Source organism: Oxyura jamaicensis, chromosome 1 (genome assembly GCF_011077185.1).
Source record: "Oxyura jamaicensis isolate SHBP4307 breed ruddy duck chromosome 1, BPBGC_Ojam_1.0, whole genome shotgun sequence".
NCBI lineage: Eukaryota > Metazoa > Chordata > Aves > Anseriformes > Anatidae > Oxyura > Oxyura jamaicensis.
In genome coordinates, this window is record NC_048893.1 from 91,763,746 (window position 1) to 91,787,608 (window position 23,863).

The 23,863-nt window shown below is 37.5% G+C and overlaps 1 protein-coding gene across 11 annotated transcripts in view; it reads left to right on the forward strand.

Moving 5' to 3' along the window:
* PHLDB2 (pleckstrin homology like domain family B member 2) overlaps positions 1–23,300 on the forward strand; it is a 110,710-nt gene extending 87,410 nt beyond the window's left edge. For 6 of the 11 annotated variants that reach the window (XM_035315139.1, XM_035315140.1, XM_035315138.1 and 3 more), the window contains 12 exons: positions 1,900–2,043; positions 2,849–3,022; positions 3,696–3,836; positions 4,439–4,538; positions 7,481–7,495; positions 8,844–8,879; positions 10,291–10,498; positions 13,828–13,918; positions 14,360–14,506; positions 17,024–17,243; positions 20,558–20,643; positions 21,356–23,300. In XM_035315139.1, the coding sequence (XP_035171030.1) occupies positions 1,900–2,043; positions 2,849–3,022; positions 3,696–3,836; positions 4,439–4,538; positions 7,481–7,495; positions 8,844–8,879; positions 10,291–10,498; positions 13,828–13,918; positions 14,360–14,506; positions 17,024–17,243; positions 20,558–20,643; positions 21,356–21,496 (1,503 nt within the window). In that variant the 3' untranslated portion in view covers positions 21,497–23,300. The remainder of the gene's footprint in view (positions 1–1,899; positions 2,044–2,848; positions 3,023–3,695; positions 3,837–4,438; positions 4,539–7,480; positions 7,496–8,843; positions 8,880–10,290; positions 10,499–13,827; positions 13,919–14,359; positions 14,507–17,023; positions 17,244–20,557; positions 20,644–21,355) is intronic. The other 5 variants (XM_035315147.1, XM_035315149.1, XM_035315146.1 and 2 more) reach the window with 4 other exon arrangements.
* Positions 23,301–23,863: the final 563 nt, after the last annotated feature.

The window sequence follows — 23,863 nt, forward strand, 5'->3', positions numbered from 1 at the left end:
TTGAGTTAGTTTGGGTAATACCTGTTGAGGCTCATGGTTTACCTGCCCCTGTCAAGACTTCATAGTTTGGAGGATACTTCGTTAGGCCTCTCACTCAAGATCTGTGAACAAAGTCAGTGTAAGGTAAGCCATAGCCTATTATAAAGATTCAGTCAGCACATAAAATATTGGCATTAAGTTCCCATGTTTATCTTCTTGGTTTGACTTCATTATCTGCAATTTGCAGATTCACTGTAGTTACAATAGGAGAAGCAGAAAAAAAGTAGCATTTCAAAGAGGCAAACAGGTGTCCATGGATTTTTCGTTGCCTTCTGCTTAAGAGGTCTGTCTGGACTTAAGTTGATTTGCTTGTATTGAAGCCCTGACCACGGTCTGCCCCATCTAATGATGTAGGTGTCACAATGGGAAGTTGGGCTCTTGAAGTCTAAAGCAACCATGCATCCTCCCAACACCTGGGAAATATGATCTTGCTTACTTGGCCTTGAAGCTCATGGTGAAACAGGATGATCTGCAGAACATGCCAGTGGGGTTGAGCATCCTTCCTCACTGCGAGCCATGTTGCAGATGCTTGCGCTTGCAGTGTCCTAGGTTGCACTCTGATCTGGACATCTCATCTCCCACCAGGACATTTGGCAAGTCCAAGCCTCATTTTTGTTCTTCTATGATGGATCTGATTGTTTTCTCACTAGAAAGTGGGCACTATCTCTGATTTTATCTTCATATCCACGTAATGGTTTGTTTAATTACAGATTTTTCAAAATGCAGCTACATTAAGTGAGCCTGACATTCTTTTTTATTGAAGTGGATTATGAAACAGGGTAATTCTGTTCACTGCAGTGAAATCAATTAGGACTTACTGTAAGGTAAATGAGAGAAGGAATAGCAGGATCCTTATCCCAAAACTTAAATAAGAAAGGAGAAAATCAATGCTATTTAAAAGTTTTGTGTTGACAAAATGAATTAGATTTCTAGTCTGACTTTAAACAGTTTCTGTAATTTAATGTATTAAGGCCTGAGCTAACACACTATGAAGTCATTTGCTATTACTTTGTTATTGTTGTTGTTGTTTGTTTGTTTTTAACCACAATGGGAATCCCCATTGGAATTGTGAATTTGAATTGACTATTTTTTCATATACTGGTGAAAATGCTTTTATCATCTATAAAAATTAATGCAATATTGCATTCACAGATTTGCCATGTTTTGGTGACCAATATACTGGTGCTAAAATATGGTTAAGCAGGTTTTATACTTATTCATACTGGATTCTGTTTTACTGTAATATGGCCACATGTTTTTAGAGGGGAACACGAGTAGTTTACCCAGCTTCCTTCTCATTTAATAGTTCATCAAATGGTACCTGAAATGAGATTTATCTCCTATTTCTAGAGTGCAGTATTCACTGTATAATAGTTAATTTTCTAGAATGATTAAATACATTTAAAATTTTGCTGATAGATAAAAAGACTTGTATTTTTTTTCCACCTGCCTTCCATAATCATTGCTGAATTTATGCATTTTTGAAAAGAAGAAATATGTGAATTGTCATACATACTGACGTGTCAACATGCTGGTACATTTGCTTTCCCAAGAGAGGGCTGCATAACAATTTCTGAGGGGTATTTACCTTTTATTGAAATCTCCTGATCACTTAATGTACATTTGCCTTTTGATCACATAAATGTATTTGGAGTTAAGTGAAGAACAGTTTTCAGAATCCAAATATTCAACATTTGAAAAGCCTGATGATAATTTTGCTTTATTTATGATGAAATATTTCAGTGGTAACAAATATCTGGCTGTATCGCTCAAAACTAACTTTCATCGTACTAGATACATTAATACCCTTGCACGTCTTTTGGCTTTTGCTCCTTTTAACTTCTGAATTCCTCCTTTTAGGGCTATATCAGTGTAAGTGAAATTAGTGAGCTGTATGGCAATTCCACGAATATATCCCCTTCCACTCAGCCCCCCACAGATGCTGACGCAGTTTCCACTGAGCCTTCCACGGCTGTGCTGACGAGCCAGCCACAAAATAAAGAGGTTTGTTTGGGAGACATTTCCCTTTGTTTGCATTGTTCTTTCATGGATGATTTTTATTTATTCATTTATTTATTTTGTCATTCAACATGTAACAAATTGTCCCAAAGGCAAGCTCTCATCTGCCAGTTACCAAGTCAGATAATGGTTTAATAGTAAAGCTGAAGAAACGATCCAGTTGAAGTTGTGTAGATGGGACTTCAGAGGCCAAAAAACCTGAATCGTTATGACCCAAGCAGCAATAAGTGACAATCTTTGCCTGTCAGATGCTATAATGTAATGCACCTGTGGAGAAACAGTCTGTGGACACATTTAATTACTCATTCAGAGGTGCTTAGGTGTTCATTTTGTATGTTTTATAACTTTTTCTTCCTGTGAGATGATAGAAGCAGTATGTCTTGAATATCTGGGGGAGATGGGTAGCTTCTACTTATGTTAGCTATTCCACAAAGTCTGTCCAGTCTGTCTCTAGTTTACTCTTCCTTTTTCTCATTCTTTGTGATGTTTTTGAATTTGTAATGACCATAGCAAATTTGTAATAAATCCACTTTTAAAAGAATGGAATAATCTTATGAATGTAAACACACCTACCTTTGTGTGGCAAGGAAGCAGCAACTAGTTTAAAATTTGGCATTTCTGTGCTGTTTCTTTTAGTTAGATACGTCTTAAGAGTTCCAATACAACAAATCTCCTTTCCTGCTAAATGCTCCAACAAACACAGTGCTAAAACTGCAGCTTGTATGTGCCGTATCTTTTGAGCGATTCCAAAAAGAAAACTCTGTGTGTAATTTCTCTTTTTTCTATAAAGCTAAGATCACCTCTCTGTTCTGGATTTGTATTTCCTCACTCTCTTTCTCCTCGCTCTATTGCTCAACTTCCATCAGTCCATTGGCCTGCGGTCATGGCTACTCATGTAGATCCTATTCCTTTATCTGATACACCTCCTCCTCTGCCAGCTAAGAAACACCGCAGGCAACAACAGGTAACAGACTCAAAGCTGATAACTTGGGATTTATTTGTTGTTATGGTGGCCATGAAGTTGATTTACACACGGAGTTTTTAGATTGACATGTTAGATCATATTGCTGAGTGTAGTACTTGAAAGCACTGCTCATTTAAAAATAAACACAATGCATTATAGAAAAATAATGAACAAAAATTCTCCGTGTATGAATAATCCAGAGGCAAATGTTAATATTTAGAAGCCATTGTAACTGTCAGAAGACTTGCAACAATAACGTTCAAGTGGCTTCATTCGAAATCCTCAATTATTTTTTCCTATATGTTTGAACAATGCCTCTCAAAAGCTGTATTGTTTTGTTACCAATGCACTAGAATAACTTGTAAATGCATGTTTTTCCTCTTTTAATTGGATTCCACTTGTACGCTAGACTTGAGTTTAAAAAAAAAGTAATTTAGGTACAGGGACACGTACACAGAAAGTATACATGGATTTGATGCGTTTTCTTAACGTGCTGTTTATTGTGATGCTTAAAGAAATCCTATGTAACGCTGTGAAGCAGGAGGTAACATAAGATTTCATTCTGTCCAGTAAAGTACCCAGAGTATTGCCTTCATTATATTCCGTATAGAGCATAGCTGAGCAAGTAGGTCAGTTCTTTTTGTCAAAACTATTTAACAAATTCCGTTTGAAGCATTTCAGAAATCTGGAAGAGCGAAAGAAGCAGCACAGGGAATGCATGTACATGAGTGATACTTTGCCTCGCAAGAAAACAGCTCCAACTGTATCACCACACTTCAACAGCGCGACTCTGGGACGAAGCGTTACATCTAAAGTGCGTAGTGGCATGCTACTAACAGCCTTCCAATTTTTATATAAAACTAGATTGTGGTTAGGGGTCAGGTTACCCGCTACTCTATTGTAGCGTTATGTAATCCCTCCAATTCATAACTGACGTTGGTTTTGAAAGAAATTTATGTTTATTAACATAGGAAAATATGTGAAACCTTCCATGCTTCCAGCCTTTATATTGGCCTCTGAAAATGTGGTGCTGTAATAATAATTGCATATTTATGATAAGTATATCTCGAGAATTTTGTTTCCAGGCTACTTTAACTTGATTCTAGAGGCTCAACAGACTGTTTTCCTTTCTTCCTAAGGCCTCTAGATGGTAACGATAAGGTTGTATATAAAGTGACGATATTTCTGATTTGTGACATGGTATATCAACAAACAGCAGCAAGATGGAGATAATACTTTGCATACCCTTTCATTTAATAGAGACTCTGCACTCTGCACAACCAAAATAGCTATAGATGATTGATGTGACAATGATATTAATGACAAATCAAGTTATTTTACCATTAGTTGCTAATACCAAAAAAAAACAAGTCTTAAAAGTATAGTTTTAAGCAAATATTTACAAATTTCCTACAGGGACATTTACCATTAGGACAGAGCAACAGCTGTGGCAGTGTGCTTCCTCACTGCTTGGCAACCATGACCAAAGAGTCAGAATCAAGAAGGATGCACAAAGGTAAGACCTTTTTTATTTGATTAATTTCTATTAAAAGTCAACATTTGTTCTTTCAGAAAATAAATCTGAAACTGGTGTTGCTATAGTCTACAGGGCTGTCAAATAAAAGTTTCCACCTTGGTGAAGATAAACAAGCTCTAAATGCCATTTGCAGGCATAGGTAAAATAAAATATTAAGATTATGGCACAGGCATGTATGTAGCGGTATCAAATACACCTCGGTAAACACTAGAAGTACGTTGAAAAATACACATTGGGTTAACTGGGTAACCTGAGTGATTTTGAAGCAAGATACTAGATATTACATGTTGCACTTCCTCCCCTGAAATCTTTTCATAGTGCAGTCTCAAAATATATTTTTCAGAGGCATATATTTTTGTTTGGACCAAGTAATTCCCTAGACATGCATTTAATATCATGACTTAGAACTGCAGTGTTGTAACCCGTCTTAAGTATTTTAAGTATTTGGGCTACAACATAAGAAAGAAGAAGTGTTTTCAGTAAATAGCTGCACTCTTGTAACAGGAACACAATGGTTCTGGATCCAAAAGTTACTTGATCTTTGAAACAGTATCTCATAAACTATGAAATTCTGTGTCTGCTATTTTTCTGCTTGAGTTGATATACTTAATTTCTGCTTTAACAAAATCATTTATTTGTTACTGTCCCATCTTCAAAAGGAATGGCTCCTCAGTGCCATCTGTAAGTTTTTCTTTCTGGTATCTGCATCATTACAAAAGTTAGTGCAAGAGGACCTTATATAGCACTGACTAAGCTTGAGCTGAGTCAGGATACATCCTGTTTTTATAAGACTTCTCAGAGATAGCAGGTATTAAAAGTCAAAAGCATGACTGAAGTCATCCAGAATGACTAAATGCATTGATGGAAGGAACTTCATTAGAAGGGTTCATGACTTACTGTATTTGCTTCGTAGAACTGATCCAGTTGAGATGTGTTCTTTTTGTTCTTTATTTGTGCAGCAGGCCTTCCGCAAACCTACTGTATTGTGGCTAACTTAGCTTGACATATTTCAGATGCGGTACAAAAGGAGCTTCTTAGCGTGGAAAGGTTCTTTGATGTAATGCATTTACATGGGTGGAATAGCCAGCAAGTACATTGGGACTCATCATTATGCTATTGTGCAGGAAGCACTTTCAGTTTGAAAATCAATAAGGGCAGCTGGGCTAAATTGTGATGGCAAGAGATTGTGTGTTAAAATGGAACTGTTTCTATAATATGATTGCCGAAGAGTATGCGTGACCTGAAACATAATTACGAACTGTTAACAAATCTAATACAGGCAAAGAAGTTTTTAAAAAGGGTCAATTTATTTTTATGTTCTGTTTGTCACCAAGTAACTAAGAAAATTCTAAGAATATAGGCAGTTTTTTGCCTGACATGTTAGAAGATGATTATTCTTTATATGATCCAACAGTCTGAATGGAAATAGTAAATTGTGAAGAGTGCCTTAGGGATTTATTCGTACTCAAAAAAAGACTGGTTCTAGACAGCCTGTTCTGACACATCAGCTTTGTGTAAGGGAAATAACATTGCTGTCAGGAACTTTATTTCAACTCTCACAGGGTCTACACAGAGAAACAGTCAAAACACGAAGGACACTGGAATACAAAGACTGTTTGTGGTTTGACTGCCCCTAAGTAATTAACAAAGGGCTTATCCCCTTTGTGTTCAACAGTAGAGGGCTCTGAATTTACTTGTGTCAGAGGAACTTGAAGAGTGACTGCTTTCTCTTGTTAAAGCACTGTGGTTCTGGGCTGGGGAGTGCTCCTTAGTTTCAGTGGCACATCAAAAAAGTCTCTGCACCACTCTTTCTGTGGGTACGTGGGCATCCCGTTATAGTGCAGATCCCAGAATAAGACAGATGTCATGGTCAGGTGGCTAGTCACATCCTAGTCCCTTCATGACCATGTTGCGGCCTGTGCTCTGGGGACTGCTAGACAAAGAGAATGAGGACTGGTAGGGGCTCAGCACATTCCTCAGGGCTTAAAAGTGTTGAGTCGACTTCTAGGACAGACATTTTTGCTGTGTTTGTATAAATCTGAAGGAAGAGTCTTCACCAGTTCTGGGAGGAAGTGGTCGCCCAACTAGTTTAGAAGTGTTACGTGAGAATTACTAAATGAATAACGGTTTGAGTTTTCCTCGATTTGCTTTCTCCGTATTTTTCTAATTTCTGTCCAAGAAGGTAGATATAAAAGTCTGGGACAAAAAAATCAGAATTAAAAATGAAGTCAGGAAACGAAGAACAGCCATGTGGATTTCTTTCTGCAGGAACTAGAAATATCTATGAATAAATTATAGACCAAATCCAGTAGAGACCCAGCAGGAAACAGTTTCATAAATTTTCCTTGAAATAAATGAATAGTGGCTGTCAGTAATCATTGCCTGAGTTAAGCGTTTTGTAAGTTGTTCTTAAGAGGAGACATCTTTGATATAAATATTAATGGAAAAAGTATTTCTTAGCAGCCATTCAAGAGGTGTTTTTGAAGAACTGTATTTATAGATTAAGCTCCTGTGGAGAAGCCTTTCTAAGCAAACTAAGGGGAAAAAAAAAAAATTAAATGTTTTTTGATGCAATCTAGAGACGAGTCTCTGCACAGGTGGAAACGGGCTCAAGAACTTCCTGTGGGTACCAAGAACCTGGGCAAGGAGAGGTAGGAGGGGGGCCCCTTGGACTGTGGGCTGGCCCCCACAGGGGAGGGGATGGCTAGCTGTGAGCTACAGCAGTGTAAGACCAGCCACAGTACTGGGAACAGTACTGCCGAGACAGAGATGTTAGGTACCAGCAAGATGATTAATCATCCGCTTCTTAAGCTGTACTGAAAAACAGTATACTGAGGGCAACATATATACGTGAAGACAAACTATAAGCTTTTCAAATTGGTTTGCTTTTCTTTTTCTTTTTACTCTCTCATAAAACTCAGGAAAAGCTAGAAAAGGTATGAAAACATCTCTTTACCTGGCTGCGTCTGTCGTTGGTTTTTGGCAAAATTACTGATTTCATCAGCACTGTCAAGTAGTTTCTGAAATCTTGGATTTTGTAAAAAAATAATTGTAAAATAATGATAGTACTTCAAAAACTCTTGTTTCTGCTGTCAAACTGTCACAACTAAAACTTCTGGTTAATGCTAATAGCTGCAGAGCTGCAGCTTTGTGCAGGCCTATTTTTTTTGCTTCTTTGCTCATAGCCAAACAAGTAGAGCAGAAAATTTGGAAGTCTTTGCAGATCTGTGGGCGACAATGACAAGGTAGACATGGGCTTCCTAGTTTGGCATGTTTTCATACAAAAAAATATATATTTTGACATGTTAATTTCTATGTTCAAGAAAAAAAAGAAAGAATGGGAATTAAAGAAAATGTTATACCAAGACTCTTTTTTTTTTTATGAAGTACTGGTTCTTGACGTACTTGACAGTGCTGCTTTTAATAACAGCTTTTCACCTATATCTCTGACCTCTCTATAATTTTGTGGTGATGTATTTGTTTTTTTGGGATTCTGTGGCAACTCCTTTGGATTTTTTTGGGATGCTGTGGCTTTACAGATATTGTAATATTTTGCTGAACAGTTTGGCTGTTAACAGTTAAGATTATTTTACTAAGGAGAATACAAACCAATGCAATGGGAAACATTTTAGCTCCTGTATTAGCTTAGATTTATGTTGTTGGCTTGTGGGAAACTTTTAGTGGATCTTACAAGGAGTTGAATTTTTTTTTTAATTGCACGTGCTGCGAATAGGTACCTGAGCAGTTAATAATACTTTAACAAATTGATTTTCCTCGTGTGATGTGTGAATCAGGAATGGAAATGTGTTGCTTGAGAGGCATCTTGGTGTCGGTATGTAGCTGATCCTGAGCTGTGAACTGCCTGTTGCTTAAGACATGAGGAGCAAATGAGAGCATCACATTATGCTTTGCTTCTGCAAATACACATAATTTTGCAACCAAACTGCTGTAATATATATAGAGAGACATAGTTTGCAGTGTTTAGTTACATTTGCATGATTCCATAAATTTAACTGACAAATGTTTTGCTTAAAAATGGGTTCTTCATCTTAATAAAAAGTTGACTTTCCTTTTGGAAAGTATTTGTAAAACTGGTATGTTTCTCTGTACCTTTTAGGTGGGTTTATTTTTCAGTCAAGTACAAGATATTATGAAACTAACATTTCTGAGTAGCCCAGCTTTTGCAAAGGGCTCCACAGAAAAACATTCATTTAAATGCAGTTTCTTTCAGTAATTTATTTTTTTCTCTTTTTCCATAATGAATAATTGAAAACCATTTCACAGGAGCAATTAGTCATTCCAAAGGTTCGAGTATGAAAGGTAATTGTGTATCTACAATAACAGCAGCATTTGCCATAATAAAGGGAAGAAAACAGACTGCACATGTAAATCAGTAACATCTGTGTTGTGTGATGCTATTATCTGTAAATGCTGAAGTGCATCTGTATCCTTTTTGTCTCCTTTACTAATCAGAGCAATTGAACTTTTATTGAAATGTAGTGTTCTCTCAAATGGCAAGTACAATTCTATTAGTTCCTTGGAAACCAGCATTAATTGTCTACAAAAAATCTTTGTATTGTGCAGAGGGAAGTGAAATGGAGGGGGGAGAGGAAACAATTTATCTGCCTTGGAAATGCTTGGAGGGCTTGATCCTTAATAATATGCTCTAATTATGCAGCCTTAGTCATGTTTTTCATGTACCTTTTGGAGACTAGTATAGCCTTTCTAAGGCAGAGCTGCAGTAGTTGGCTCCCTGAAATGAAATTCTTCCGACTCTGACATATCCAAGAAAATATCAGACAGTAGCCATATAAGTGCAGGTAGAGAATAAGGCAGGAGAGCATTCCCACTTCTAGTGAGTTTTCCTAACAATGGTGTCTTGATGGTGTCTGGTCAAAATTTTGTGTGAACTTCGTATGTTTGTCAATACTTTTCCCATGTTTGTGTATTATCTTAAACGTCTGGTTTCCCATCTGAAAGGGAGATTTTCATTTAGTGTAATTTAGTGTTAACAGGTGCTCTAGTCTCCAACTTTGCCACCAGCTCACATTTTGGGTCAGGATTGTGCAGAGAGTATTATAAACTTGACTGAGCATCAAAGCTGTGAGGAAGTGTCACTTCTTGCATGGATTCAAGGAAAAGACAAGCAGTGAAGCTGCATTTGTAACCAGATTTAAAAAACAAAACAAAACTTAAAATGCATTGCAAAATAACTTCAGCAATTAAAATGTCATCTTTTATACTCTTCTCTACATCAGGCAAGCTCAGCCTGCACTTTACTGAATGCCAAAGTTCCTCAAACAGAGAAAAAATAATCCATGTTCAGTAAAAACAAGTACTTGAGACCTCTGATAATCAGGAGTGCTGTGTTTTGTAAAAATAGTAATAATAATAATAATAATAAATCAGTAGTTATTCTCTTAGATTCCTGAATTCAGCTATATTGCTTTTGGCAACAGGTCTAATTTATGTGTGTTAAATTTTCATAATACATGTACAATAATATATATGAAAAGGCAGTCATACTAATCTGCATATATTTGTGTCTGTCATAGATAAAATGGGTATTTAAAGGTATTCAGTTATGATTCATTCATAAATTAATTTCATGGTACCATGGTCACAGAGTAGTTAAGTCTGAGCTGGTAATCAAAATGCTCGTGCTGTTAACACATTATGCTCAAGTCCCAGAATTTCTGTGTAAAATAGATGTTTCCTCTGTACTCTGTAGGGTATAACCATCAGCGTATATGTGAAAACCAAAGGCAGAAATCTCCTGAATTCTACAGCAGAACAGCATCCGAATCTAACGTGTATTTGAATAGCTTCCATTACCCAGATCGTAGCTACAAGGACCATGCCTTTGATACATTAAGCTTGGACAGTTCTGACAGTATGGAGACAAGCATATCAGCATGTTCACCAGATAACATTTCCAGGTAAATAACCTTCATTTCTGATGCTGTAATGGTTGTAGGGTTATAACAACAAAGGGAACACATGAATGTTGACGCTATGGTAATACGAACGCTGCTAACTGGTTAAGAAAATGTAAGATCGTTAGACAGGTATAATACCTGGTATTTTGTGTAGCCCTTCATCATCAAGTTTGACTATTATCTGTTTAAATAAAGATGGAAAATAAAAATATAGAGAGGCTAAATGGTATGTTGAAGGCCACAGAGAAATCAATGTCAGTCCTGAACTGAGATTACGATGCTCTTTTCAGAGTGAGATAATTCCTGAGCTTCCTTCCCTAGTTGTTACAGGTTTCCTGTGATAGGAAATGTCTCCTAAGATACCTGCCGGTGATGAAGTGCATTCATTCTGCATGTCCAGCGTGTTAACTTGCTAGTTACTTAATGCTTATGCTTAATGCTGATACTTAACGCTGAAATGCTTAGGAGTCCTCTGGCAATCCTTTTTGCCCTTTCCCCTCCCTTGTCTGGGTCAGTAGAAATGAAGAGATGATTCTGAAAGGCTTAGAGCCCTCAGCTGCTTTTCTTCTCTTCAGAGACTGTCAGCTCAAACTACAATTAAAACAAACATCAGTGACCTGTTTTATTTTTAAAAAATAAAAATAAAAAAGTCCAGTTAAGTCTCAAAACTGTGTGCAAACAATTTTCTTCTGACACTCTGGTTTTAATAATGGTGCTTACACTTACGTGCATAGTCCTGCCCCAGCAGGTTCACAAGCATCAACAGAGGCTGATAATTAAATACAACATGATTAAGGGATTAAGAACTTCTTGTGAACACAAGGACAGCTTTTTTGGGTAGCATGTTGTGTTTTATTCAACATCTGTTTCTGGTAACAGGTTACCAGCCCTCTGATTTCCTCTTGTAGTGTTTATTGCTGCAATGTCAAGGATTTTATAAAATACCAGTGGCGTTGGTATGGTGCTGTCTGTTTTTTTATTTGCTTGTTAGTTTAAGTATAAAACATTAGGACTCAGGTTCTGAGTATTTTTGTTTTAGATACCTACCTAGTTTCTGATATCTGGACACAGGCTGTGAATTAACTCATCTCTGCAGTGCTAAGCAAACCCAGGATGAAAGAATTTAACTAAGCCGAAGTATTGACTGGTTTTATATGGGAAAACCTACTATAACTAAACAAATTCCAGGTTGCTTAAGTGAGTTAAGTATGGCCCTGTTGCTTCTATGGAAGCTTTTTGACCCAGATTTTCTAGGCATGTCAACTAAACGTACTAAACATACTGTGGTCAAACTTATGCTTACGCATCTAAGTCAGTGTCCTTTTTTTTTTTTTTTTTTTTTTTTTTGTTCCCCAGAGTCAACAAGTTTTTTTTACAGCTTAGATTTCAGATGGATTATACTTTCTCTGCAAGCTTGGGTTAAGGGAGGTGTTTTGTATTGTACTTTATCCTCTCACAGTACACATCCTCAGTATCAGACAGAAAAATGTCTTCTGAAGACTTCATACTTCAGACAAAATTCCTGGTCTTACAGGCCACCAGAGGCATATTCAGAAAGCTAAACTTGTTAGTCTGTCATGTTTTGTTTTTTTTTCCCTTGCCCAGAACACAGACTTGAACTACTTCCATTCTGCCGCAGTCCCTTCACAGTTGGTCTGTGTGCTGTTGAGTAGCAGGAATAAACCTGCCACCTTACACCCACTTCCACTTGAGTGCTCAGTTAGTATTTTCAGAATAATCCTAGGTCAAGTTTCTCTCTGCCCTGAACATTTGAACCCATTCAATTTCCTCATAATGTCTAGTGGCATCAGTAATGGTAAGACAGTGTAAATGTTTTTCCTGAATATCATAAGATGAAAAATAAAGTAGAGAGGCATGAAAATACCTCAGTTGAAATGGCTGTTAAATTGAGATTAAACAAAGAAACTGTATTGGAAGCAAGAAACATGGTATTGCTTGTTGGCTGCCTATCAGGCACCAGATAGCAAGTGCCCTTTGCAAGAGAAAGAACACAATTTGGCAGAGCTTTTCAATAATAACTGGAGTGTTAGCAGAGTATCGTAAGAGAATACTTCCTCTCACAGGTAGGTATGTTGTTATGGAAGCTAGGGGTGAGATGGTAGCACCTTCTCAGAACGTATGCAGAGTGACCTCCGTATTATGGAATGAGTATCTGCCAAGCCATGTGGAAGTGTACTCAACAGATTAAAATTCTGACAGATCATATGAGGCAGAAAATCACCCCTTTGTTATGGGCTTGTCTGGATTAGTAATTACAAGAGTGTTGTCAAATCCTTCAAGACTAGGATACCTATACTAGAAGCAAAACATCACTGTGAAGGGCAAAGGGCAGAAAAGATGTTCTCCATACCAGGTATCTATTACACTTTGAGGTACATATAAGTTTGCTTAAAGAAACAATTGATTATTACATTGAGTTAGAACATAGTACAGCAGTGGGTATGGTAAATATCTAAGAGATTTTTTGAGAAATCTCCCATCAAATAGGGCCAGAAACACAGCAGGTCTGTTTAGCGCACTGTAAACCTGTTTATCAACTACATGTTAGGATCCATGTGCTCTACCCCCCACCATGAGAATGAGATACTTATCACTGCAGAGTGTTTGGGTCCAAGATGCAGAAATGACACCACCTCTGATAGCAAGCTGAAAGTGAAGAAGTGTCATCCGAGTACCCTTCTATTGCAAAATAGAGCCAAAAAAAAAAAAACAACAGGCAATGGTGTGACAGCTGTGCAGTGGTGGGCCAGGATCTATCACTCTCTGTCATTACTCGTTTCCTTGGCTTGCCAGTTACTTTATCTAGTAGGCATTACTTGATGCTGCTCTGTCACTGGATGAATGGCTTTTACAGATACTTCTTAATCCTCCTTGTTTGTATCTAGCATTTCCTGATGATAAGCTTAGTGAGACAGAAAACAGAGATGGTCCATAGCCAGAAAGGCCTAAATGGTATATTTAGATGACTACTCGTGCCACCTCTCAGAATCAGTGATGTGTTCTGCTAGGACGTTGTAACTGCCTCCATATTCTGTTATCTGAGAGATGATGATGCATCACAGAGGACCGATAAGATGCATTTTTAGGTACTTGAGTCTGAATTTTTCCCAACTCTGCATTGCGAGTGTATACGTTCAGCGTATCGTGTTCTTTGTCATTTTTATGACATGAGGTTACTGCATGGAATTGGATTGGAATAGTAGCAACTCAACTCTTAAACTGCCTAATGTTGGACTATAAAATATGGCTTTAAATATCAAGTATTCTTTTAAATAACTGTTTCATTGTTTTTTGTTTGTTTTGTGCAGTGCTAGCACTTCAAATGTTGCAAGAATAGAAGAGATGGAGAGACTTCTGAAACAAGCACATGCTGAAAAGACTAGGCTGCTTGAGTCCAGGGTAAAACATAATTTTATGAGTAAAAATAAGAGTGGGCATGTAAGTTAGGTAAACCCTCCTAAATGCAATATGGGACCCTAAATAGTTTACATCTAATTGAGACTTAAGAATTTGCCTCTCCCCCTAGAGTTTGGTCTGGTTTTACTCTTGTGGTACATTTTGGAGCCCATATGTGGTGACTCCTATTTCAGTGGGTGAGTTGAGGGCAAAATCCCATCAGAAGCTATCAGCATTTCTCCTACAACTGCTATGAGAGTTGCTTATGAGGAACCTTCATTTCTAGAGTGGTAGTATTTGCAATTCTGATTCCAGTTGCCAGTCCACTGTGCTGGATATATATTTCTGCCTGCTAAAGAGGCAAAAAAGATTTAGTTCTAGCTAGAAATTATGTATCAACTATAGTTTCACACATAATTGCCCTTCATGTGCTGTGGTATTTAGGAACGGGAGATGGAAGCTAAAAAACGTGCTTTGGAAGAAGAGAAACGCCGCAGAGAGCAACTGGAAAAAAGATTGGAAGAAGAAACTAGCCAGAGGCAAAAACTAATTGAAAAGGAAGTCAAGATACGTGAGAAACAAAGAGCACAGGTGAGATGCATTGACATGAAATGATTTTTGGTGCTGGACTCTTTATTGATAGACAAAGCAAGTCTACTTCTGCAAATGAAAAACAGAGCTACTTCCAGTTAAATGGACGGATTTAGTATTTCTGAGGTGTAACTGTGTCACCAAAAGCATGTTTGGGCTCTAGGAAACTTAGATGTCTGGGTGTTTAGATCTAAGTAATAGCCTAGGTCTATTCAGCATTTTATACCTAAAGTATAAATGCTAATCTGTTAAGGTTTGTTAGTGAGTAGGGGCAGAGCAGTGTGTTGTTGTTTTTTTTTTTTAGCCTGAACAACAGAAACTTGTGAGAGTGTTAATTTTATAAATGGTGTTGTTTCTTTTTTCTTATAATACATACAGTATTTTGGAATGTGAATATTCACCTCCCATATATTTGACTGGGGAAAAAACAAAAACCAAAACCAAAACGAACAGCAGATAAAGAAATTTTTTAATCTCCACATCTACTCTGTAGAGGAAACTATTTCCTCTACAGTTACTGGGACTATACAACATGGGAAACATTATGTAGTTAAATCCATACTACCTCCGACATCATCTTTGTTCTTGTTGGGATGTATCTTCAGCTTTCTTCAGGCTTAGAGGTTTCACCTATTTGTTTATTCTACAACTAATGAAATCTACATGGTAGAGCAAATAGACTAAGCAGTTATTTTATTGTTAGTATAGTAAGACATTACGTATATTAAGACCTCCATCTTAGTTATATGTATGTGACACAGAGGATTCCCTATCTCATTTGAATATATATATGCATTTATCTGTGCTACTTTTGCTAAATCTTTGCTTTATGAGTTACTATTATATTTTTTTTATCAATGCTCCTACATTATTGGCCTTTTCAATTGATAACACTAGGGCAACCCCAGAGGAACTTGAGGCTGTTTCTGCCTAAGCATATTTATTCCTTTGTTTTCATAATAAAGTGAAATAACCAAATGTTAAATGGTATGTATACTTCAGTTGAATATCTTCTTTGTGTCTATGAAATTTTAATGACAACTCAAATATGGCATAAACAACAATGCCGCGCTTATATCCTTACGTGAAATGGGAGCGTGGCTGCGTTGTAATAAAATGCCCTATCGGTTACTGCTAGTTGGCAGACTTAGCAGAGGCTGAAGACTGAATTGGCAGGAAGACAAAACATACCTTTCAGAAAGAACAACAATTTTTTTATTAACTTTTTTCTTTCGTTTGTATTGTTAGACCCAATCTCAAAACTTTTTTTTTTTCCAGCACTTCCTGACACTAAGAAATGTCAACTAGAGGAAGGAACTCCATCTTTGCACTTGCCAAAGCTAGTTCCAGCTTGTATCATACACGACTGCATAATTTTAGAAGGGTGTTAAGAGCTGGTGCAGGCAACATAGCTCCCATTGCACGAAGAGATTCTTGAGAATGCAATGAGAGAAAGTCCCTTAGATTTGTGACTCACAGTGGTATTTAAAAGGCTAACTTTAGGCATGGTGCAGGGGCAGATTAGATTCTCCAGGTTCTCTGAAGTCAGTGTAGAGAGAGACAGGAAAAAAATAAAAGGAGGAAGGAGATACTCCTTTCACAGGTCAATCAGAGCCACCTAAACTAGGCTTCTGTTCTGAATAGTCCAGTGTTGTAGCTTCTGTCTGCCCTGGCTGCAGCAGGAGCCTTGGGAGCCTTGTTTTCTACATTTAAAATGAGGTTTTGTGCCTAGACCCCCTCAGGCATAGAAAACAGGCATGTTCCCTTTAGCTGGCAGAGGTCCTAAAGCGCTCCTACTTGTTCTCCCAACTTATCCTATTTGGCTTGATGCAGACTTAGTCCTGAACTGGGATCAAGAATGAGGCGCCGTTTCCTGTGCTGCTCAGCTGTCTCTTGCAGAGGGATGTGCTTCAGCTCTCTGTGCTGCATTGCTGATTGTGAACCAGATACCATCTTAAATAGTTCATAAGTAATTCTATTTCATTTGCAGCAACCTTTGTAAAACAAACTAGGGGTTACAAGTCACTCTTTCTTCCTAATTTTCTGCTAATAGCATGTTTTTTATTATTTCTATTTTTCATTAAGATGCATGTAACAATAAAATACTAGTGTCAGATATGCATAGTTAGTATCTAGGCCAGAAAAGTAAAGGGTTTGCTTAACATCACACCATATAAGTCCTTATGCTTCATCTGAAGCAGCAACACACCTTTCACATTCGATTCATGTTTTAGTTCTAAAACAACCTTTCTGTGCCATGGCCCCTGTTTTGCCAGCTCATCAACTGATGATTTCAAGAAACTCCCACGCTCTAATTTCACTTTTATCAAGGTGCATACACTTGGTAAAAGTAATTTCTAAGGATCTTTAATTTAAAGAAAATATTGTCTGCAGCAAAACTTGTTTATTTTTGTTACCATCATTGGTAGAATCTATGGGTTGTTTGCAATTATGACCTTGTAGTAGAAGGAGTGAAAGAGAAGATCTATGTTAAAATAATGATTTTCTTTATTGTAGGCCCGTCCCTTGACTCGCTATTTGCCCGTTAGAAAGGAAGACTTTGATCTACGAAGTCACATTGAAACAGCTGGTCACAACATAGAGACCTGTTACCATGTCTCCCTCACAGAGAAGACCTGCCGAGGCTTTCTGATTAAGATGGGAGGGAAAATTAAGACATGGAAGAAACGATGGTTTGTTTTTGACAGAAACAAGAGAACTTTTACATATTATGCAGGTAGGTTTTAGTATCACTGTTAAGCTACGTCTGTACCCTCTTATTTTCCTGTCAACTTGGTTGAGTTATGAAGATGTAGCGAGTCCCAAATAAAGCTTACAGTTCCGTTTTGTTCTGTATTTTACATATGCCCTCAGGATACAAATACCCTTCCCTACTGTTTAATCCTAATGTCAGAAAGGACACAACAGAGTATAACAGATGTGGACAAGGAAAAGGAAAGGAAAAGAAAGAATCACAACATTTCTAGTACATAGAATAATGGCTCCACCTAATTTATTTCTAAATATGATATACTTCTGTCAGTGATGGAACGATGTCTTGCACCCATCATAAAAGAGTAAAATTTATTATATTTATCATAAACATTAAATGGAATGCTTCTGTAGTCCCATCACTGAAAAGTATTTCAGAATATTTCATTTAGAGAAGTAGACTTTTGCATTTACCATATTTTGAGAGTCCAAAAAATTTCAAAATGGACAACATGTAATACTCAAAAGAGTTTTCTGTAGACTGCAGTGTGTTATAATATGATATCTGGAGCCATTATAAGCAATATGTTGTTATCTCAGGTCAAAACCAGAAATTAGAAATTTAGGAATTTGTATGTCTTACATCCAGCTGTGCAAATCTATAAATAGTTTGACTTTCACGTTTCAGAGGAAACCAGAAAAATGATTTTGCATTATGAATTTTTATTGTTAGGAGAGGCCAGACAAGGGCATATGTGAGACAGTAATTGCTAAGAAGTAGAAGAAAACAATTGGTACCAAAAAGCCCAAACTGTTCCCTTTCTTTTTATGACATTACTGCTTTCCAGAAGGTCATGAGGAACTTAAAATTGATGGTGGGCATTGCTTGGTCCATCTTTTTAAAATACATTATTTGAGTTCATTATGTATCAAATGACTGGTTCTTACTAGTTTGCAATAACATTGTGAAGAATGTGAGAAGCAAACGTTCTTTTCTACTTTGTTCTTAACATCTGGTTTATTGGTTAGCAAGGCCTGTAACATACAGTAGTGTCCTCATCTGGTACTGATTTCTATTTTTTTAAAGTAGTTGTGTTGCTAGTTAACAGTTTTGGTTTTGAGTGCAATACAGCTGCCATAATGCGTTTTAATTACCAAAGAAAACTTTTCATAATGTCTCAAGGACTCCAGCCAACAGTTTCATGAGAATTCTGTAAGAGCTGAGCAAAAATGCAGCTGCCTGCACAAGTTAGGATCTGTCCAGATCTTTGTAGTAACTTCCAAAATAAAACTTGGTACTGTATGTTCAGAAAAAATAAACTCTAAGTTGAATGTACTGGTATATTGCTTTAGTTCTGCAAGTCTACTAAACTGAAGAACTTATCCTAAAATCTGAAAATCTAGCACAGTTGATTTTGTTGCACAGACAGAATACTTTGCTGTACGGTATTGTATTCAGCTCTGTGTAGCATGTGCTGTAATCTTATACCCTTGCTGGTCCCCTATGGGCTGGCGGGGAGATTCCCAACACAACATCATTTCGTCTATGGGATTTCTTTTCACCATCATCTGACGCTTTGGAAGCTGACGGCATCTACTGATAGGATGTAAGCTGAGATCATGAGAATTGAAAACGACAGCAGAATCTGTCATGAGACTAAAATGTTCTGTTTTTCTAAGATGTCTGTTTAGATGACTAGCCCCTGTTGAGGTGATACTAACTTGGGGTCAAAGGCATTATATTCCCCAGATACAAGAGTACTGGAGGAAGTTTGCCTTTCAGTATCACATGCAGTTCTGATGTTCCTTAACATCCCCTGGGATTATTTAACACTGCAGGAAAGTGGAGCATACTTGAGATGCTTATCTGTCTTTGTTCCTTTTTCTTGTGAAACGTTACAGTTGAGTGCTAAGTTTACGGTCTGTATCCTCCTTGCCCCAGTGAATCACTAGCTGATGCTGGGTCAGAAGGCAAGCACGGTGTGCTCTGGTGGCCCATACGCCACGGATGGTTCTCTGACACGCATTAAGGCACCACTTATGTAATGCCAGATTTCAAATTATTTTTAACTCATCCTCCTTTGTAGATGCAACATGCAGTAATATTTTTTTCTCTCCTGACTGGGTCTACATATAAAAAATAAATGCCAAATGAGAGGCCATGTGTGGGCCATATGGAAAATCAACCTTCTTAAACTTTTTCTTTTAAAAATGTCCTATTAAGAGCTATAGATGACTTTAAACTTTTCTTGGATTCTTAGGCTGGAACTTCACATGTGAGATCTCTTGCAAGTAGATACCTAAAATAGTTTAGAATCGACACCCTGCATGTGCCCACTTCTCTCCATTTCCTTTCAAGGGAGATTGTCAGCTGTGTCTCCAGTGTAGATATTAGAATTGAAGTGAGAAGATTCCCCGCGTTTATTTCAGCTTTGCTGCAGTGGGACATTGGTGCCACAAACACAGTGCCACTGGGTACAAGCTACTGCTTATGAATGGCCTCCCTCAGCTAACTGCCCATTCAGTCATTATTACCTCTGGCGTTTCTTTTCTTCAGAGGGCCTTTGCTTTGGAAGGGTCTCTTTGGCAAAAGAGGCAAACTATGGCTAATGAATTTGGCTTTTGCCTTGGGTGTCGCAGAGTAGGAAAATGTTCACAATTACAATGCTGAGGCCAGTGTCCAGGAACTCTGACCTCTTGTAAACTTTTTCATGTCTCAGAGCTCACAGAAACTTGCCCGTGACCTAGTAACCTTCTATTTGAATACTAAGTATTAGCTTGAGACTATGGGAGATTACTGTGAACGGGAGGTAGCCTTTGCAAATAAGTATAAGCACAAATGATATTCTAATGTAAAGCTTTTGCTATCAAACTGTATTTCAAAATTGTTTTTCATAATTTTCTTTGAAGAAAAACTGTGGGTCTTCATCTGTTAGCTATGGTGTAGTACTTTAGCAATATCTGAAGTCTGTCTGGTTTTCATGTAATTGGAAGATTGGATTTATCTCAGAGACATCTCTTCCCCCTGTTGGCTAATACTGGACAAAAGGTTTAAATGCTTCAGTGAGGGACTGACTTAAAAACAGATGAGAAATTTGCAAAAGCCTTATTTCCTTGGAAACAAGGCAAAGAAGGCAAATTAAAGAAGGAAATACATCTCTTTTAAGTCAACCATCCAGCTGGTGAGATGCTGAAAATTTCTGGGGGGATTTCACAAGCAGAAGTGTTAATCTAGTAACTTAATCTGCTGAACGTATATAGAAATTCAAATTAGCCTTTTGCTTCTTCAAGTGCTGTTCATTTCAGTTTTAAAATGTAACTTACTCTTTTCCATTTCAGACAAACATGAAACTAAATTAAAAGGTGTAATTTATTTTCAAGCTATTGAAGAAGTCTATTATGATCATCTAAAGAATGCATATAAGGTAAACTTTGTTTTAACTGAATATCATATGGCAGTACCCAAAGTACGCTAGCTGCTGTAAAATTAAAGGTAGAGCTAACATCATTTAAAACAAACAAAACAAAAACCGGTTGGAAGAAAAGGGAGATGAAGCCAAAGTAGTTGTTAACGCTGTTCTTTTATATTGATGAAAGCAGAGACGGTCCCCCATGGCATTTACTGTGAGGAGTTCCTTAGTCCATGGGCACGATCACTGACATGAGTAGCTTTGGTAAATCAAGAGATGTCTGTATGCATCTGTCATAGGGAGGGAGTTAGCTGCTACACGCAGATGATGGCAGCCCCTGCCCCACGTGTAATAGAGATGACCTGAATGTATCCTTGGCGCATGGATTTGTGAAAGCCTAAGTGGTTTTGACCCCTGGACATAGTACCTGCTCAAGGGGAGTTAATTGTTTGGGCATGAAGCAACAATTTGGAGGCAATAGTTGTGTAATACTCTACTGAAAATATGTCATTAAGAGTGTTAATTCTGGATGCAAATACTTTAAAGGTATCTCTGTCCCAAGTGCTGCAATGTTGGACGCAGTGCTTCCAAATTTTGCATTTTTATCTTTCTCCCTAACTCTGTCCTGAATCTCCCTGTAAGTATGATATTTCTGGTTCTAATAAATGGCTTTGATTTTTCATTCTTTTGACATCCTTCTTTCTGCTTCTTTTTTGCTTTATTTTAGAGTCCCAACCCACTACTCACTTTCAGTGTTAAGACACATGACCGGATATACTATATGGTTGCTCCCACGCCAGAAGCCATGAGGATATGGATGGATGTTATTGTTACAGGCGCAGAAGGCTACACCCACTTCATGTTATAACAAAATGGGGCAATAGGGCATACTGCAATAACAGAACATATGAAGTTAGCCATATGTAGTAAAATCTGAAAAGCTGCATAAAATACCAGTGAATACTCTGAGATATCCTCCTTATGATGTGCACCCAAAACCTGAGAAAGTTTTATAAATGCATTGAAAAGGGGGACTTTTTACTTATTTTAATTGATCTTTATAGAAGCAAAAAAGCTAAAGCTGTTGAGAAAATTATAGTGCTCCAAAATGAATAATCAGTCAACTTAAATTACAACATCTTGATTCAATTATAATTTTGTACAAATTCGCTTATGTAGAGACCGTCTACATAAAGTTTACAAATGTGTGTGTTCTCATCAGTATGCAAAAATCCTAGTAATGGAACAAAAAGGTGTAATAGCATATATTTTAATATGCAGCATTTGACATTTATAGATGATTAGGTAACTTTTTAAAACTTTTAGTCAAGTATTTTATAAAAATATAAATAAAAAGCAGCCCTAAGGTACACACAATTCTTGCCTTAGTAGCTAAGTATTACAACAGAGCCAAAGAGTTATATGACTCCCTTACTGTAATGTTTCGAAGTGTTAGTTGTACGTAACTTTCTGTACAGAGACAGTGCCAAAACTCTTCATGATTTTTAACGTAATTACATTTTTACAACATTCTGCGTGTTTAATCACACAGTGACACCAACTGTGTGTTTCAAGTCTGTATTTATGGAGCTCAACATAAAAGAGAAGGACAGCTTTGTAAAGGTGGGATTTATCCACAAGGCTATGAAATGGGAAAACGTGTATTAATTTTGTCATCGGGAGGACTTTTTTTTTTTTTTTTTTTTTAATACTTCACATCAAATAGAATGAGTTGATTCTGGATCCTTCAGCAGTTTTCTTTTATGTAGCCAGGTCCCATCTAATGTGGTTCTAATCTTACTCTGTGCCAAGTGAATGCTCTACTGAAACCTTGCAAACTTTGGTCCCCGTGAAGCCAGCATCAAAGTTATCTACCTATCTAAATTCTTTGAAGCCAAGTTTTCAGTCCAGGAGACTTTTTAAAAGCATATCTGCACAGAATAATGCTGTCAGATAGAATCTGACAAACTCTTAAGAGTTTACACTAAGCAGTGTATGAATAAAAACCCTGAATATATTAAGTAGGGTATAGGGACTCCTAAAACAATTAAAATATTGAGGGTACGGTGGTCTCCCATTTTAGAATCAAGAATCATGTCCAAGTCCTTGAGTAATATTGCAAAACCTCAATTATTTAATTGAACTGAACTTCAAGAAAGTCTCTTTTGGTTTGACTTGAAAGAGGTTCTCATTTCAGTAATCAAAACTTGTGCCATGTGGTTTGTGTAATAAAAAAAGCACATTTGACTTTTTTCTTGATGGAAAGTTAATGGCTTTTGAAGGAGCAAATTGAAAACTGTAAGCAGGATAGATGTATGCTGGCAAAGTATTTGTTATACTATTTAAACCCTGTATCTGTAACGAATGGGCTGAATTCTTTGTGGCATACACAGGTGATATGGTTGCTCTAGCATGACATGTCAGTTTTGACTTGAATCACGAAAGAAGGAAGGGTTACCGCAAGGTAATTGGTATCGTCTGTGCAGATCACAGCTTGTAATCTAACGATTTAAAACACTATCAGAAATGAACTGCTTTGTTTTATATAATTATTATTTTTTCCCGATGTATCTTGATTTTAATTCTAAGTATGGTTATAAAGGTTTTCTAATCATGATTTTTGTATCCTGCATGATGCGATGAAGGCATTTCAATAAACATTTTTAAAAATACACTTGTTTTAAACATTCACTCGATTTTGATGTGTTTCTGATTACCTTTCAAGGAATGTTGTATACACTTGCACATGAAAATTTGTGTTGTAAAAATCTGACTATTCCATGTGTTTCCCCATAGAAGAGCCACGGAAAATCATCTCTTGAATGGCAGCGAAGTTATGAGTGTGGATGGTGGTGTCCAAATGTGCGTTATACATCAATGTACATATTTATGTAACACCTTCCTCATTTTTATGACCCACCCTCTTTAAAGAACATATCACCAGCCGTGGCTACCGCATTTATTTAGATACTACAAGGCAAGAATTGCTCAAGGGCCTCCCTCTTCTCCTAATACTTGGTTCGGACGTGACTCGAGGGCAGGACTCACCACCCCGCCGCGGAAGCCCGGCGCTATTGGACTCCTCCACTGCCTGGGGGCGCGATCGTTCCCCAGAGCGGGCACCTGCTACCCGAGCCCACCCCGTGTCGGCGCAGCAGAGCCGAAGCGAGGGGGGCCAGGGCCTTTGCACCGCCCTGCCCCGCCGTCCCTGCGGCCGCGTTCCGCCCCGCAGCGG